This window comes from Saimiri boliviensis, chromosome 1 (assembly GCF_048565385.1).
Source record: "Saimiri boliviensis isolate mSaiBol1 chromosome 1, mSaiBol1.pri, whole genome shotgun sequence".
Classification (NCBI taxonomy): domain Eukaryota; kingdom Metazoa; phylum Chordata; class Mammalia; order Primates; family Cebidae; genus Saimiri; species Saimiri boliviensis.
The window spans coordinates 165,949,137-165,967,120 of NC_133449.1; the positions used below are offsets into that span (position 1 = coordinate 165,949,137).

General features: G+C 44.5%; 1 protein-coding gene across 9 annotated transcripts in view; it reads right to left on the reverse strand.

Moving 5' to 3' along the window:
- Positions 1-597: 597 nt before the first annotated feature.
- The window catches only part of KLHL3 (kelch like family member 3), a 304,443-nt gene continuing 287,056 nt past the window's right edge, over positions 598-17,984 (reverse strand). For all 9 annotated transcript variants that reach the window (XM_074379902.1, XM_074379899.1, XM_074379898.1 and 6 more), the window contains 4 exons: positions 17,257-17,385; positions 11,625-11,765; positions 9,115-9,258; positions 598-5,209 (listed from right to left, as the gene is read on the reverse strand). In XM_074379902.1, coding sequence (XP_074236003.1) covers positions 5,181-5,209; positions 9,115-9,258; positions 11,625-11,765; positions 17,257-17,385 — 443 coding nt within the window. In that variant the 3' untranslated portion in view covers positions 598-5,180. The remainder of the gene's footprint in view (positions 5,210-9,114; positions 9,259-11,624; positions 11,766-17,256; positions 17,386-17,984) is intronic.

Genomic DNA, 17,984 nt, shown 5'->3' on the forward strand with positions numbered 1-17,984 from the left:
CTCTTGGAGCTCAAAATCTGCTTTCCCAAATCTGGGGAGGAACCTGGCAAAGGGTTTTCACTCATCCCTTGGGTCTCTCCAGCTTGAAGATAAGTCTAACACCTCTGTGTTGACCATCTGTCACCTGGTACAGGCCAGAGCCACTGACATCCCAAAAGGGTTTGGCACTGGTTTGGCACAAAAGGGTTTGTTAGCTACGGAGGCAGCTGAGGTCTCTGAGCAGAAGGCTTTGAGAAGTTACAGCTGAGCCACGCATCCCCACCCACTGCATATAAGGCTTCCCTCCCAAATGGTGATGCCCAGCTGAGCCAGCCATCTTACCCAAAAACCTGACTCCCAGTGGTTCCCAGGGATTATCCAGCAGTTGCTCACACCACCGAACACGCCCTGGAGGAACTATCCTCGCTTTGCCTAACTGAAGAAGGTCTTTGTGGGTCTGGGACTCTGCTGGGGCCAGTGATGGAAACCGAGGAACCTAGACCTTGTCCAGTAGATCTTCAAAAATTTTTTAATCCAAAGACATACAGGAATAAGTCTGTCCTTTTCATGTCTGAGCTACAGCAGAGAGACGGGACTATAGAAATGAAATACTGAGAAAAGTTTGCACAGTTCAGCTTTTATTAAAATTAAAGGATGGGAAATTAGAACATGATTCCTGTTAAAATAATACATTTGAGGAAATGTTTCTTCAGCTATCGCTGTAACTGATCAAGCATGTGACACGGATTCTTTTACAAGATATACAGTCCCTAACAGCCATGCAGAGAACACCAGATCGAGGATCTTACCTATGCAATATGTTGTACGGGGTGTCAGTGATCAAGTCTGACTGTCTATGACAACCACAGGGACAGAACACCCACACAGACATAAACATTCAATGTCTTCAGTTTTCTTTCAAAGAAAGTATTTTACATGTCATATGCAAATTAAACAAGAAGTCCAACAAGGGTCCTCTACTGCCACTGAAAACGGGGGGGATGCGGGGAGCGGATAATTTACAATCTCATAACCAAACATGGCAATACGGCAATTTGATGCTGCAAATGCCACAGTTCTGTGCATTCCTGCCATGGCTGATGCTATATCCATGAGTCACTGAGCCTTGTGACAAAGGCTGCACAGGGGCTATGAGACTGTGATTATCCACTACAGAAGAAATCTCTTCCATTCCCAAATGCTGGATGTGCTGCTGGCTCTCCTGCTTGGTCAGGAGAAACACAGCACAGCTGAACGTGAGGGGCTTAGGACTCTAAATAGTGCAAACACTTAAACAAAAATACATTCTAACCTCCTTGCTTCTCCAGGCAAAACAGAGCCTTAAAAACTCCAACTAAGTGGAATATGAGTTTGCTCAGCCTCCCAGCTTCATCCAGCTAGGTGCAAATGGGGAGCGTGGAGGCAATTTAAATGGCACCTGTCCCAACAATAATAATAAATTTTAAAAACCATAATGCTAATGGCAGATAAATACACAAAACAGAGCCTGGAGCACAGACACAGATCAAGAAGCAAGTTGTAAGTGTAGTGTGAGCATCTGCAAAGCACAAGCCTGACACATTCTTAGCGGGGATCATGAGGACTGATCCCCACTTTTAAAGTTTACAGACAAGATGCGCCCAAAGAGGACATCATCCAGCAGCAAAGGCCTCAAGCTAATGGAAGATTCAAATGAACAAGGAAACAGAAGAGAATAAGGAATGGTCAGCTGGACGTAGGATGCTATGGGAGTATGTGCTAGGGGGCAGGCCTTTCCCTGGGGCTTCTCCATGCCACAGGGTGCCAGGCTCAGTGCCACTCAGTGGGAGCCACCATGAGACAGCCCAGCCTCACCCCCACAGAAAACAGACTCAAAAAAAAAAAAAAAGAAAGAAAATCAATACAGATGGGCAAGTGCTGAGTCAAACTTAACGTCAGTCCCTAGCAATTCAAGAAACACCAGCGACTGTGTTTTAAAATTCAGCAGACTCCCTTGAATGTGGTATTTTTTAAAATGGCTCATCTACCTGGAGCTACTGAAAAATATGTTTCTGGAGGGTGAGAAAAAGGAAGAGAGCTACAGGCATGAACTATGAGAGTGAATGGTGCAAAGAATATAACATTTCATTATCATGGACAATAAAAAGCGATTCAAATATCTTGAAAAAAATCTTATAAAAATATCTACATTAAAATTTTAGCCGAAAAGCTATAGCTTCAGTTTTATAAAAAGGCCATCTTTGAAAGGATCTGGCTCAGAAATATACAAACATTACACAACAGATATCAAAGTAAGACAGCTCAGAAAGCATCTTAGGGGATATTGCAACTGGCTTGTTGGGAAATAGAATTAAGTATTCTTATTGCATAGCAGAAAATGAGGTCACTTTCATTTGCATAATACTGCAACTTTGTAGATGGAGAGATGCCATTGGGTACTTAGGAGAAATCACTTTGGAATTCAGAATCTGACTTCTACATTGTTCAAATCAGTATCCAAGTGGCGTCTCGGCTGCTTCTAATCTTGGGCCTCAATTCCATTTCACCACTGCAATCAGATGACAGATATGCCATTGGCAAAGCTGCATTCACAAGCAGCTGTGGCCACCCTAAGGGGGGCAGGAAAAGGCTTCATCTACCATGTGACCAACGCAAACTAGAAAATAGCTTGCTGTGTCCACTGTGGAAAGAGAATCGTACCTGGCGATGAAGAGATAGCAGGTTTTGGGTGGCATCTGTGGGCAGCTAGAGCAGATTGGCTTTGGTGATGACGTACCAGTGTTCTGGTCCCCGTGAGAAAGGACACACGAGGGTGAAGTGCACACAGCCTCAGCAGCGCACTCAGCAGAGGCAGTGCTTTGTAGGAAGGAAGGCGTGAGGTGAAACCAATTGCAAAAATCCAAAAGCAGAACACATGACTGGCTAGCTTTCAGTGGAGGGATCCTTCCCCGGGAAGATGACACATAAAAAATAGCCTCTCCAGCATGAAAATCTAGCTTCTCAGTGGTGGGAAGGGGCAGGGAATTCACCTATCACCTGAAATTGAGAGCTTCTGTGACTGGCATTCATCAGATCCCAACCCCAACCTCATCCCCATCACACAGACACACCCAAACAAGTCTCAAAATTTCCTCAGAGAAGAAGAAAGGACATTTAGAACAAAAAGCTTATCCCCTCAGCTTCCAACCCACAGCCAGGTCGAGTTCTGAAGCCACAGTCATCCCCACTCAACTAAAGCATGCCTTGCTTCCTTTGGAGACATTTCTTCCAGGTCTACCAAAGCTGGATACTGTAGCCTCTTCCGAAGGCTTCTAAAAATTCTGGACACCTTGTTGTTCTCCAAGCGTCTTGTTGAAGTAACATGTGCTTAACATCAGAAAGAGAAGTTTTGTCTTTAGGAGAGTTGCACATTTAGGGCATAATAAATATATAGTAAATGTACAAAGTGGCCCACTGGCTGGGAAGACTCCTGGGTTTCTCACTGCAGGGGATAGGGGATGCCAATCTCCCTCAGTGCCTGCTTGGAAGTAGCCCAGTCGTATCGGAAGTCCAGTGTCAACATTTATGCAGTTCCTTGGCTTCCTGTAGGTGGATTCTGACATTAAGGAGGGTGTCCCAGACTGCAAGGTATGAGACTAATCTCCAGACACAAGACTTCCCCTGCTTATGCCACAAATTCCAGCATAAGCAGTTTGCTAATTTAGGAACAGCACAACTTTTAAGGTTTTTTAAATGCGAATTACTCCATACACCTTCAAATGCCCACCCCTCAAGATGCCTGAAGTTCCATCATTAATAATTTTTACCTGTGAATTAGCAAAGCTCTCATCAAGCTCCTTCTTTAAAATGCAAGCACCCCTTAGGAGGCCTCAAATCCAGGTCCCACTGATTATCTCCTACCCCACAGGGAAAGTAGGAGTGGAGGTCCTTGGGGGTTGGGGAGAGGGTGCACACCCTGGAATACGGGGAAAGCACAGGAAAAAGAAGACAAGGACATAAGACAGACTTGACCACTGTCACAAAGTGCCAAGGGCCAGCTCTAGTGGCATATTCCTTTGAAGTCAAACAACGTCCATCTGACTCACACACAACCCCATCCAACACAGGGACAAATCTATCTTTGGGTTTGGAGGAGGGTGACCTCTTATTTATCCTCCAAACCAGAACACTTCTGAGAGTAAAATGGGGAGCTGTGAATAATTAAGCCTGGATAGTAAGTATAAATCGGGACTGTCCTGTCCTAGGAAAACCTAAAAGTAGGACCCTTCTCTCAGACCATTATAGGCAGGAGCTGAATGCTTACCACTTTGGTTTTTTGTTTGTTTTTTCCAGTTTATTTTTTTTTTCCAGTGTGTTACCGGAGGCTTCTCTGAAGAGCTAGTTTTCCCAGCTGAAGAGCCATAACATCTCCCAGGCCTGGAATCTATGGCATCAAAGACCAACGGCCTAGGCATGAAGACTGGGCAGCTCTCATCTGCTTCCTAGAGGAGAACTCAAGGACAAACAGCTGCCTGAGAAGCACAGGGAACCCCACTTGTCCCTTATTCTAGCACACAGAGGAAGGGCACGGTGCAGCTCGGAGAATTCTCCAGCTCTTCTGCAGACAAAGTCGCAGTAGTCAAGTACGTAAGTGGGCATGGCCAGAGAACTGCCCCTCTCACTGGTTATTTCTGGACATTCCCAGAGTGTCCAACTGGAGCTTCAGAAGAAAGCAGCTTTAGTAGTCTCAGATTCCCCATGGGACAAATCCAAAAGAGATGTCGCTGAGATTTGATTCTTAACATAGTGAAAGGATCAGTAGTAAAGAAATCCAGTAGACTGTCACACACGCTCACCCCCCAACTTAGAGAAACACCACGTTCTGCACACACACACACACACACACGCACACACACGCACATGTTCCAGGTTCTGTGTTGTCCCTGTAGAAATACCAAAACAAAGCCCAAAGGTGCTGCTGGGGCTGTCAGGAACCCCCTGCTCAGGGCATAGGCCAAAGCACCTCAGGGAAGCAGGGGGTGGGTAACGGTGTCCACACGGTGATGAACAGTCAGCCAAGTCAGAGGAGAGTGGTTCTCACAGCAGCACAGACCCTGCCCAGTGAGTTGAATCCAGTCGGTCAGCACAGTCCTACTGTTTACAGTCACAAGCAACAAGCAGCACCTGCTTCTTCCTCCACCTCCTGGCAGTGGGAATTTGGGTCACAAGGACTTGTGAATCACGGCAACACCTAATAAGAAACAGAGAGAAAGTTACCATCTTAGCTTCTCCAAAGTTACTCAGACTCCCAGTGAGTTCATGAATCCAAGATAGCCTAAGTCACAACCAAGGAAAATGGGTACCATTTTTATCCTAATATTGAAGTGTCTGTGGTCTCAGGCTGCGAGCAGCTGGCTGTTCCCCACTCCAACAGCCAAGTCCTGGCAACACACTTGAACCTATGAGCACAACCCCTCAAATACCACTGGCGAGTGGTCTCACCCTGTGTCACCACATGGACTCACTGTGGTGACTCCTGTCCCCAGCTCTAGCACCCACCTCAACAATGTTTAGTGCCCAGGGGCAGCTACGTAGTTCTAAATTTGAATCACTTTAAGAGAAGCGATGGGTGATTCATCTCTGCTTTTAGAAGACATCTCTACATTTATGAAGTGGAAAGTACAGTAGGCTGCCTTCATGGCAGCAAGAAAGACTGAATTCCAATCCTAGCTCTGCCACCAGTCAACCTGCACTGTGGCCTTTAGCAAGTTCTTTGACCTCTTTATGCTCAGCGCCTGCACAAATGTCATCTAACAGACCCTGCCAGTGTGACAATCTCGACTTTGATAAATGCTCCAGACATGTATGCTGTGTTACTGTTTTAGTCCAGGTGAACCATGCTCAGCACCTGACTATAAGTCCACGCATGACCCAAAATCTCACTGTAAGGGACTGAGGCTACATGGCAGACACCACATGTTGATTCCATCAACGTCCTTCCTACTTGCTATCCTCTACTACAGCCACCAGCACAAGCTGCAGGCTCAGCTGCCCGGACTGCCTGGCAGCTAGGCATGCCACGTGACCCAGTGCTGGCCAATAAGACTATAAAGGCAAGTGTGCCAGTGTCGCAACGCTGGCTTTGTTCTTGTTGTGCCCAGAATGCTCAAGCAAGGCCAAGGGGAGGCAACAGCCTTTGATAAAGCTGGCCGAACAGAAGAGAGGAGAAACTTGGTTCTTCAATGTCAGTCTGAGCCCCCAGGCCAACCTTGGATTTCTTTTTACCAGAGACAAATCCACTCACTTTCTTATTTAGGAAAGTATCCGTCAGGGTTTCTAGTGCCTGTTGCTAAATGAAATCCTAACTTACAGGTGCCTACAGGCAGGATGGTTACTGGAGCCTTATTTTTAACATAATCCCACAATTATAAAATGTTCTGGTTGAAGATGACATTGACAGAACATGGCTAAAGGCAAGCCAGGATACCCCATTGGAGATATTCTGCTAAAACATCTATTTTCTGTTCATTTCTGGCTAAAGGCACAGACATAGAAGCTTTGAGGCAGGCAGAGCCTGAGTCCAGACCAAATGCCCGATCTTGACAGCATCTTACTTGAATCTCAGACATCTCTTTCAGAAGGTAGCTTTTTTTTTGAAAGCAGGCTCCTGTGTTGCTTTTTCATATAACCTTTATCTTGATTATAAAAGTAATATATTCTCATTATGGGAAATCCAGAAAATGCAGAAGAACACAAAGAAAACCACCACTGTCTTTTTGGAATACTTTCTAGCATCTAACAATAATCACCATCATTTACTGCATGGTGTCGAGTGCCAGGCAGGTATTGTGCTTAGCTCTTCACATGTATTACTGCATTTCATTCTCACCGCAGCCCTAAAAGGCTTAGTCTAATTTTATTCCCATTTTACAAATAAGACAACAGGGGTTCAGTATGATAGAATACATGGCCCTGAGACTCAGGGCTAGTGGCAGAGCTGGGATTCAAATTCGTATCTGACTCCAATATCCATTTGCAGAAGGAGCAGCTACTCAACCCCCACTCCAATCCCCCACCAATACAGGACTACATACATGAATGAGTTCACACAGACTATCACAAATGTTTTCTCATAACATTAAAAATCCATACACTATACAACTATCCCATAGATTATTAGCTATCTCCCTCATGCCAGATATAAAGTAATTCTCAGATTTTAGCTATTATGAGTAAGGCCCCAATAAATAACTTTGTCCATAAATCCTTGCATTTTGGAGCATTTCCTTAGATTTTAAGATAATAGACTGACTCAGTAGCTGGGTTTGAACATAAAATTGCAGGTTTGCTTGTCTTCTTCCTACCTACTTCTGGAGTGGGCAGACAATGAAGAAAGGGACATGAAATATTCAGCATATATATGAAATTCTAACCACCTACACTTAACTCTTCCCCTCTCATTAAGGCACACATGGAGTCAAGGGAGGATCCCTCACTTGTCTCACTCATCCCATAACAGAATTACTCCAGGACTAAACTTCTTCTAAAATGTTTTATACTAAGCCAAGGAAAGCATTATGAGGTGAAAAAAAGCTCTAAAGGAAGAAAAAAGTTAAATTCCATTGTCACAGAAGTCTTACATTGAAAGAATGTGCTGCAGGCTGGGTGCAGTGGCTCGCACCTGCAATCCCAGCACTTTGGGAGGCCAAGGTAGGAGGATCACGAGATCAGGAGATCAAGACCATCCTGGCCAACATGGTAAAACCTCATCTCTACTAAAAATACAAAAATTACCCAGGTATGGTGATGGGCACCTGTAGTCCCAGCTACTCAGGAGGCTGAGACAGGAGAATCACTTGAACCCAGGAGGTGGAGGCTGCAGTGAGCCGAGACAGCACCACTGCACTTCAGCCTGGGTGACAGAGTAAGACTCTGTTTTAAAAAAAAAAAAAAAAAAAAAGAATGTGCTACAAACTCCTTTGAATCTGCACAGCACACTCTTCCTTTGCAGTCAAACAAGATGGAATGACTGACCTTTATAACGCAAAATGGGAAGAAGAATATTCCTGGAGTCGTGGTATGGATGAAATAAGATAATAACTATAAAATACTTTGGATAATGTCTGGTATGTTTGGTGTGCTGGATAAATAATGTTATCTCTACTCCACGTTCTAGAAAACCAGATACCAGGAACTGAACTACACCATAGATATATATTTGCTCATCTCCCCATGGACCCAACCTTAGCAGTACCAACTCTGATGCCACCCCGGCCCCTGCCCCTCACCAAACCCCTCACAAACACTCCCCAAGAAGAAGCTTCCACACCAGCCTGGTGCCTTGCTCTAAGGCTTACCCTGAGCCTGGGTAGCATAAAAGGCATGGACTTAGAACTCTGGGTATGAACTCTGACTTTGCCATTTATCAGCTATGTGGCTTTGGCAAGTTACTTAAACTCTCCGAACCTCAGTTTCATCATCCATAAAATGGACGGATACAGTCCCATTCAGCCTGAGAGTTGTTGAAAAGATGAGAAAGAACACACACTCTGTTCCTAACACACTGTCTCTGGCATGGGCCAGGCACCCAGTAAAGGACAACTATTTGTGTGACTGTGATCCACTCTCAAAGTTTAATTGAGCCCCTCTCCTTCAGGAAGGGTTCCCTGGCTTTGCCAGTTCTCACCAGTCTTTTGTGTGCCAAAGCCTGTCTAGCACATGTCATTTAGAACGTGTATATCCATCATCTTGTCTTCCCCCTGCTTTGTGTGGGCAGGTCTTACCCTTCAAATTCAACTCTGGACAGAAAGCATTGCATCTTATGCCATGTAGGAGCCTGGCACACAGTAACCAGGAATGCCAGTGGAATTCTAAACTCTCTTGTGACAACTCAGTTGGAACTCTGTATACATTCTAAGGCTACCTTCAGGTTCACAGGGTCAGGGCAGGAGGTAATCAGTGCCAGTTATCTGTATCTGTCATGAGCACAGAATGAAGGCGTGGTGGCCACATAACCTTGACCTGTCATCCCTAGAGGAGGCACTCAGGTCCAAGTTAAGCAAGCGCACATCCTCTCATCCCACCGGCCCACCCAACCCTCACGCCCCCAGTGTGTTGGAGGCCTCTGGGATGGGTAGAGAGATGGCACACACTGACCTGCATAGCTCCGCCCCGTGCTCATGTTGGTTGGAAGCAGCGTCCATTTGTCAGTGACAGGATTGTAGTACTCCACCGAAGCCAAGTTGCAGGATCCATCATCCCCTCCAACCACATACAGGAGCCCATTCACTGCACAGACCCCTGGGAGTCAAACAAAAGCCATATGAGACATCATCACAGCAGATGCACCAAGAGATCAGAATTGATAAAGAGACAAATCTGGATAGGCTGGGAGGCTCTTTTCCTCCCTTTACGGTAATACAACAGGGATTTAGCTCCACAGGTCTGAGTTTGCTTAGTGGAAGAAAATGTGACAACAGCTACTGGGCTCCAAGGATCCTTATTCCCAACAAGATCATTTCTCTGGCCAGGGAGTTTTTGTAACTTACAATGCGTATGCCCCCTGCCACACTCACACCTACACAGTAAGTATGTAGAGCCTATGGGCACAGACCTCTCTCTACTGGGAAGGTGTATACAGACCTCCTGTGCCCAGCCTGAGCTAAGGAATAAGACAATTTAGGGGACTTCATGCACACTACTACTTCTCTGCTGCTACGTTTTTCCCTGATAAGCCCCATGTTATATCCACGCTGTGTGATGCTGGAGGTTATGTCTGTAATCCCTTTATAAGACTTGGGTCTAATTCACATACAGCTCCCAGGGATGAGGCACAGCTCCCACCCTGATCTCAAAATGAGATGGATTTTAGGCAAGGTCTCATGCAGCAAGGTCTAAGGCATAGGAAAACAGAATTAGTTATTGTTCATTAAGACTTTCAAGGGCCATAGTCCAGTACGTTGTGTATTTTTTCAAAATTCGATTAAGGGATTGGTGATACTCCAAAAAGTGGTAATTATCAATGTTGCTGAAGGTACTCTCAGAGGATAAAATGGATCACCTTCCTGGATGGCATCTAAAATACATGTGCTCCCTCTGATTTAAAAATTCTACTTCTGGCCAGGCACAGTGCCTCATACCTATAATCCCAGCACTTTGGGAGGCCAAGGCAGATGGATCACTTGAGTCCAGGAGTTCAAGGCCAACCTGGGCAACATGGTGAAACCCTGTCTCTACAAAAAAATACAAAAATTGCCAGGCATGATGGTGTATACCTGTGGTCCCAACTACTCAGGAGGCTGAGGTGGGAGGAGCTGTTGAACCCAGGAGGCGGAGTTGCAGTGAGCCAAGATTATGCCGCTGCAATCTAGCCTGAGCGACAGAGTAAGACTTTGTCTGGAAAAAAAAAAAATTACTTCTGGTCTTTTAAAGAAATAATTTTAAATACGTGCACTCATTTAGCTATAAGGACCATTTATAGTAACTAAAGTATTACTTATAGTACAGAAAAGATGGAAATAACCTGTGTCCAATAGTAGATTGCTTGTTTAAATTATGATATAGTCATTTAAAATATCACATAAATAAGTTTAGTGTTGTAATAAAATGTTCATGAAAGATTATAAAGTGAGTTTTTTAAAAAACGGGTTATAAAATAGTGTTATAGTGTAATTCCATTTTTGTTATTAAAAAATAGAAATATCTATGAATTTTACACAAACACATTTATATCTAAACTTAATTCTCAGGTTCTAGATAGCTGCTTATAAGGGTCCTGTAATTTCTTGCTCATGTGGCTTAAAGCCAAATGACAGCTTCTATCACAGCAGGCTTAGGCAATGAGCAAATTAATCAATTATTGCTCCAACCCCCAGTTACACTTCCAAGTCGGCCACGAACGGGTGTGGCAAACAGGTAATATGAGAATAATAGAAATGAATCTGCCTATGTCACCTGTGTGTCTTTCCAGCCTGGGAAGTTGGGCTAAGCCAACACTTTCCTAGAGCAAAGAGGCATAAAGGTCCACTGGCGCAGTACACGACCCAAAAGGCAAAGCTCAAAAAGGAAAGAGCTTAAAAGGGACCTCATGCTCCAGGAAACATACCTAGATACTCTACAGTAAATCACTCCTACAGGAAGGAACAGGGGATGAGATGGAAAGGAGAGACAGGAATATGAAGAAAGCAATAAGGAAAGAACTGATCAAGGGTCCGACTATCACTGCAAGGAAGGAGACTGGTTTCAGGTTGGAACTGAAAGGTTCTCCTAGCCAGGCACTGCCAGAGAAAAGAACCAAGTGCCATTGTCTGGCCCTGCGCTTAGCTACCTACCAAGGCTGTTGGGGGTGGGGGGTGGGGGGTGGGGACATTGATGACAACCAGAGGACTTTTCTAGGTCTGTGCTCATCTGTGTGCAGTCAAAGTCATCACCTTTCCCTGGCGAGAAAGGGGCTCCCCTGCATCTAGGTTGCAGGATCTGCAGCTAGCTTTTTGGGTCTCAACTTCTCCCCTCCTCTAACCAAGAGCCCACCCGGCAAATGGACACTCCTTGTTCAGGATACAAGCTCAGCTCCAGCCCCTGGGAACCTGCCCACTGTTTAGAGCCAGCATCTTCAGGAAGAAAAGACACACGACCCCCAAAGGGGAGACGGAGACAGCGGTCATTACCTGCATTGCGGCGGCACATGTTCATGTCTGCCACTTGCTTCCAGGTATTTGTTCCAGGATCGTAAACCTCAACGCTCTTCCTCACCAAAGGCCCATCATGCCCACCTGTGGCATACAGCTGTCCGCTGAGCACTCCAACCCCTGGAAGGCAAACACGGTGTCCCAGCCTCAAGCCGGCTACAGTAACCGGAAATCAGAAGGCCTGGCATCCAGTCCTGGACAGTCCTGACCCATGAGGTGACTTGGGGAGTGACATTTTGTCTCCCTGAACCTCAGTGTCCTCATCTGTAAAACAAATACAATGACACCTTGCCTGCCTCCTAAAAGACTGGCAACCTCAAAACTTTGAAATATAAAGCAAATGTGACCCAAATTCTATTTTTTAAAAACATATATATATATATGAATATATACATACATATATATGGAAGAGGATGTTCATAAGCAAAGAAAAAAGACAAAAAAGATTGAACGAAATCCATAAAAATATTAAGAATAATTACTTCTGAGTGGTAACATACATTTTCCTTTTTTGCCTATCTATATTGCCTAGTTTTCCCACAATGTTGTATTACTGATATTACTCAGCCTTATATTAGTTGAGTAAGAAGAGTAAAAAATTGAAACTAGCCACACAGCAAAGTGCTGAAATCATTATTAGGGAGGCCTCCTGCTGGTCGTGTCTGCAGAAGCTGCTCTTTCTGCCCACTTCTCTCCTTCTAGGCTGCAGAGGGCATCATTAGATCACTCACCGTGTTGATCAGCCTGAGCTGAGTGCTAGAATTGCTTTGTTTACAGATTTCAGTGTCATCTTTCAAGATCCTTTTGTCAAGAAGATGAAAGCCATAAAGAAGGAAGACAGCACAGTCTCTAGAAAGTGCAACTTGGGCTGGGCGTGGTGGCTCACACCTGTAATCCCAGTACGTTGAGAGGTGGGGGCGGGCGGATCACGAGGCCAAGAGATTAAGACCATCCTGGCCAACATGGTGAAACCTCGGCTCTCCTAAAAATACAAAAATTAGCTGGGCATGGTGGCATGCACCTGTAGTCCCAGCTATTCAGGAGGCTGAGGCAGGAGAATCGCTTGAACTCGGGAGGCAGAGGTTGCATTGGACTGAGATCACGCCACTGCACTCCAGCCAGGTGGTAGAGCAAGACTCCGTCTCAAAAAGAAAGAAAGAAAGTAAATGCAACTGACCTGGTAGCTAGGACACCTGTGTTCTGGACATGTCTCTCTGACTTGCTCACTGGGTGACCTTTAACCTTTCTGGGCCTCAGTTTCCCTATTTGTAAGGGGGAAGAGTTGTACTAGATCAGTAGTTCCCATGGACCACAGACGACTCCACTGCATGGACAGGCTGCATCTCAGTTGACTGGGGACCTTTTTGAGATAGATTCCACACTGGTCAGGAGTCGGAAAAAGTTCCTCAGGTGACTGGGATGTGCAGCCAGGTTTCAGACCCAAGAACCAGATTTGTAGACCATAACTTCCTATGGATGAGGACTTTTTTTTATCTTGTCCTCATCTGCTTCTCTGTGCCCCACGGCAGTAGGTTCTCAAGAGATACTGCTTGAATGACAAAAATATAAATTAATAAAATCCCTCCCACCAATTATGCCAGTATGCTAGTGGCTCCTAGCAGTTGCTCTAAACTAACAGCAGATGGTGCTGTCGTATCAATAATGGCTCTCTCTGACAGGTTCAAAATAATTATTTGCGTTCCAAAGCTGCCTCACCTTCCCTAACTCCAAGCTCAGCAGGAACACGCATTCCCTGAAGGACGGCCTCTTTTCCCCCTAATCTTCTGGTGGCGCTACCCACACCCTGCTGAGGAAGCAAGCTGCCTTCTGGGCACTCAGGCACCACTGCCTGGGCAACTCTCCCTCTGCCCTCGTGCAGCCTCATCCAGAAACATTCATGCAGCAGTTTCCTGGACCTAGAGCCACAGGGGCTCTAGGCAACTCAAAGGGCCTCAGGCAGCCAAAGGCCAGGGCCTCTGGTCTCTGGGTCTTCAGCCAACAAGAACACCCACCGTGACGAGTATGCGGGTTCCCGACTCAAGAGGTGAGACTTGCCCAAACCCTAGGAAAGTGAAGCACTGAAGAAAGGCTGACCTAGGAGCCTAAGCCCAGGGCTCTGACAGTCATCTCAGGAAAAAGGCTTGGTTTTCATTTCCTAAATCAAGGTCAGTGTGCCTCCTAGGGACACAGGCAGCAGACGTGTCACCCTCCAGGTCCTCCAGCGTAGGTAAGAGGCAGGAGTAGGGCCAGGTGATGTCCACCCAGCAATAACCATTTCAGCAGCTTGACAGAGACAAAGCAGCTGTAGCCTCCAGAGGCAGCTCCCTCCACAAAGTCAAGCCTGAGCTTCCGAAGGCAGGTCTTCCCTCGCAGCTCCACGCCCGGCTGCCTCCCCAGGCTTTCGGCCCTGGGAGCAGCCACGTATCTCAGGGTGTGCTGCCCTAGGCATGCTGAGCTCTCACCCCTTATGTCACAACAGAGGATTCCTAGGGAGTATGAAGAAGGCTCTAAAGAAACCAAAATGTCCCAAAGAGGTTTCTGATGGGAAAAGAATAATGGGATTTGTGGATGGACTTGGTTCTTAGGGAACATCTATGACAACCCACTCATTTCACATATAAGGAATTAGGGGCCAGAAAGAAGGAAAGAGACTTGCCCAAGAAAGGTCACATGACAAATGACAGCAGACCCAGCATCAAGACCCAGGCCTACTTCCAGGCAATGGCTCTACATTCAGGAAGGGCCCACCTGTCAGAATCAGGAGAGACAAAAATTCCCTAAAAATAGCACTCCAAACTCAAACGCTTCTTAAATGGAATCACGCCGATTTTATTTTTGTAACCAAGTGAGTACACAAAGGTTCTTTGAAAATATTAAAATCACATACTTTTTAAGGAATGCTGAGGAAGTGGTCATATGTTTGCTACTATAAAATGAGATCACAACTCAATCTGCAAAAATACAAAAAAAAAAAAAAAGAGAGAGAGAGAGAGAGAAAGGAGTAACATTACGGGAATGCGGCTTCCCTTTTCAGAAGTCACACAGCCTTCCCACCAGGATCAGATTGGTAATTGGTCACCGCTGACCACAGGAACCAGCAATAAAGAGCCAGTGGACTGATGCCTCTGCCCTCTCAGACCCTTCCCTTTGGGCCTCTGAGACAATGAATGGGAAGACGAAGCAGGGTAGAAGGGGCTGTTGCTCCACTTCCTGAAAAATCCCAAAGTACCACAGATCTTCTGGTCTTCCAACAAGAAGTAGAAGTGAAAAACCTTTTGGAAAGTCATTTTCTTCCCATGTTGGGGAGTAGGCTGAAGCGAGGAAAAGTGGGAGTGGGGGACATAAGTTATCTCCAAACAAGAACACTAATAGCTTGGCTTTCAATCCCAGACAGGCAAGCTCAGCTTTGCCAACTGAAGACTTGTCCTACTACTTCAGAGGAATGAGGCTGATAATTTAGGGATTTAAAAGGCTAACTCTGGAGTCAGCATCCTGATATTGCTAGTTACTAATTATATGACCCTGGGCAAATTATTCAACCACTGGCAGACTTACTTTCTAAATCTGATAAGTGGAATTCATATTGTATCCACCTTGTAGGGCTGCAGTGAGAATGAAATGGATTGAGACACAAAAAGTACTTGTTAGGACAGTGCCTGGCACATAGTAAGCCTTCACTTTCAAAAGATGTAAACACCTTCATAGAAATATAAGTGATGGTGAGGCAGAGTATTAACTTATCCATTCTCTAGTGATCCCCCAGGGAAGGTTAACTGGTAAGTGCTGTGTCTAGCTGCAAAGGTGATAGTGGAATTATATACAGCAAAAGGAAAGAAGAAGGAGGTAAAATAAAATGTTAAGTTGTTTAACCAATACCCACTTATGACTGATGAAAGAAATCACAGATTACACAAATAAATTTTAAAAATCCCATACTCATGGATTGGAAGAATCAATATCATTAAAATGACCATACTGCCTGGAGAAATCTACAGATTCAACAAAATTCCTATAAAACTATCAACATAGTTCTTTATAGAATTAGAAAAAACAATCCTAAAGTTTATATAGAACCAAAAACGAGCCTGAATAGCCAAAGCCAATCTTAACCACAAAGAACAAAGCCAGAAGTTTCACATTATCTGACTTCAAATTAGATTACAAGACTATAGTAACCAAAACAGCATGGTACCAGTACAAAAACAGACACAAAAAGAGATCAATGGAACAGAATAGAGAACCCTGAAACAAAGCCACATACTTACAACAAGCTGATCTTCAACAAAGTTGACAAAAATAAACAATGGGGAAAAGACACTCTATTCAATAAATGGTGCTAGGAATTTTGGCTAGCCACATACAGAAGAATGAAACTAGATCTCTGTATCTCACCATATACAAAAATTAACTGAAGATGGATTAAAGACTTAAATGGAAGACCTAAACTATAAAAGTCCTAGATGAAAACCTATGGACAACTCTTCTGGAGATTGGCCTAAGCAAAGAATTTATGACTAAAATGCTAACAGCAAATGCAACAAAAACAAAAATAGAGAAGCGGGACTCAATTCAACAAAAAAGCTTCTGCACAGCGTAAGAAATAATCAACAGAGTAAACACAACCTACAGAATGGGAGGAAAATATTTGCAAATTATGCCTCCAAAAAAGGACTAATATTCAGAATATAAGGAATTCCAACAACTCAGCAAGGAAAAAACAACCCCATTATAAAGCAGGCAAAGGACATACATACAGTATTTCTCAAAATAAGGCTTTCCAGTAGCCAATAAACATATGAAAAAATGTTTAACATCATAATCATCAGAAAAATGAAGATTAAAACCACAATGAGATATCATCTTATACTTGACAGATGGTGATTATTAAAAAGTAAAAAAAAAAAAAAACCCAATGTTAGCATGGTTGCAGAGAAGAGTATATTTATCACTGTTGTGGAAACATAAATTGATACAACTTCTATGGAAAACAGTATGGGGATTTCTCAAAAAACTCAGAATATAACTACCATTTGACCCAGCAGTCCCACTATGCAAAAGAAAAGAAATCATTAAAAGACATACAATTGTATATTTAAAGCAGCACTACTGACAACACCAAGTCATAGAATCAAGCTAAGTATCCACTAATGGTTGATTAAAGAAAATATAGTATGGATACACCATGGAATATTATGCAGCCAAAAAAAAGGGGGTGAAATCATGTCCTTTGTAGCAATGTGGACAGAGCTGGAGTCCATAATCCTAAGTGAGATAACCCAGAAACAGAAAATCAAATACCACATGTTCTCACTTATAAGTGCAAGCTAAATAATGGATATACATGGACATAAAGATGGGAACCACTGACACTGGGAATTCCAAAAGGGGTGAGGCCGGGAGGAGGGTGAAGGTTGAAAAATTTCCCGTTGGGTACAATGGTCACTATTTGCGTGATGGGTACACTAGAAGCCCAAACCCTACCATTATCCAGCATATCCATGTAACAAACCTGCACACGTACCCTCTGAATCTAAAATAAAACCAAAAAATATTTTAAAGACCCACTTGTGAGCAAATCAGAGACAGCCGGGACTCCAAGATTCCCCCCTACCTGCGCCACTGCGGCGGGTGCTCATGTCTGCCACGTATGTCCACTCATTGGTCGCTGGGTTGTACTGCTCCACAGTGCTAAGACACTGGCGGGAAGCTCCATCATAACCCCCAACAGCATACAGCTTCCCTGCAACAGACAAAGTGGCTGAGTGTGATGCCAGGGACACTGGCATGAAACCAGAGCTCGGCTGAAACCCTATCTGTAACCAACTGGGGCACCCTTACCTCAGAATTCTGGGCCCCCTTTCTTCAGGGGACCACCAACTTACTCCTCGACCACGCAAAGTATCCTTCACATTTCTTCACATACTCTACTTGCTCTTAAGCCATGAGCCCCTCAGAAGCAAACACTGAACACCTTTCTAAATAAGTACCTCCAAACACCCAACACAAAGCTATGGCTTGGCACCACTGGGGCTCAACATAATCTTGCTGGTGAATTAGGTTAAATTTTCTCTAGAACAAGACACCAGCACTGGATGGATGGAAAGCTAGAAGGCCCCCAGCTATAGGCAGGCAGACCACCTTTCTAGCTAAAGATTGAAATAGCAGATAAAGTAAATATGGAAAAATATTCTTCAATGAGAACCCAAAACCTGTCTTAACCATTGTTTCTACTCCTTCCACAACCCTGGCAGGTAGACTGTGTGAATGGAGAGTTCTCTGTACACTGTGAGCCAGGGTGGCTGGAATTTTTCTGCAGACTACCCTGTGATCTCTGAACAA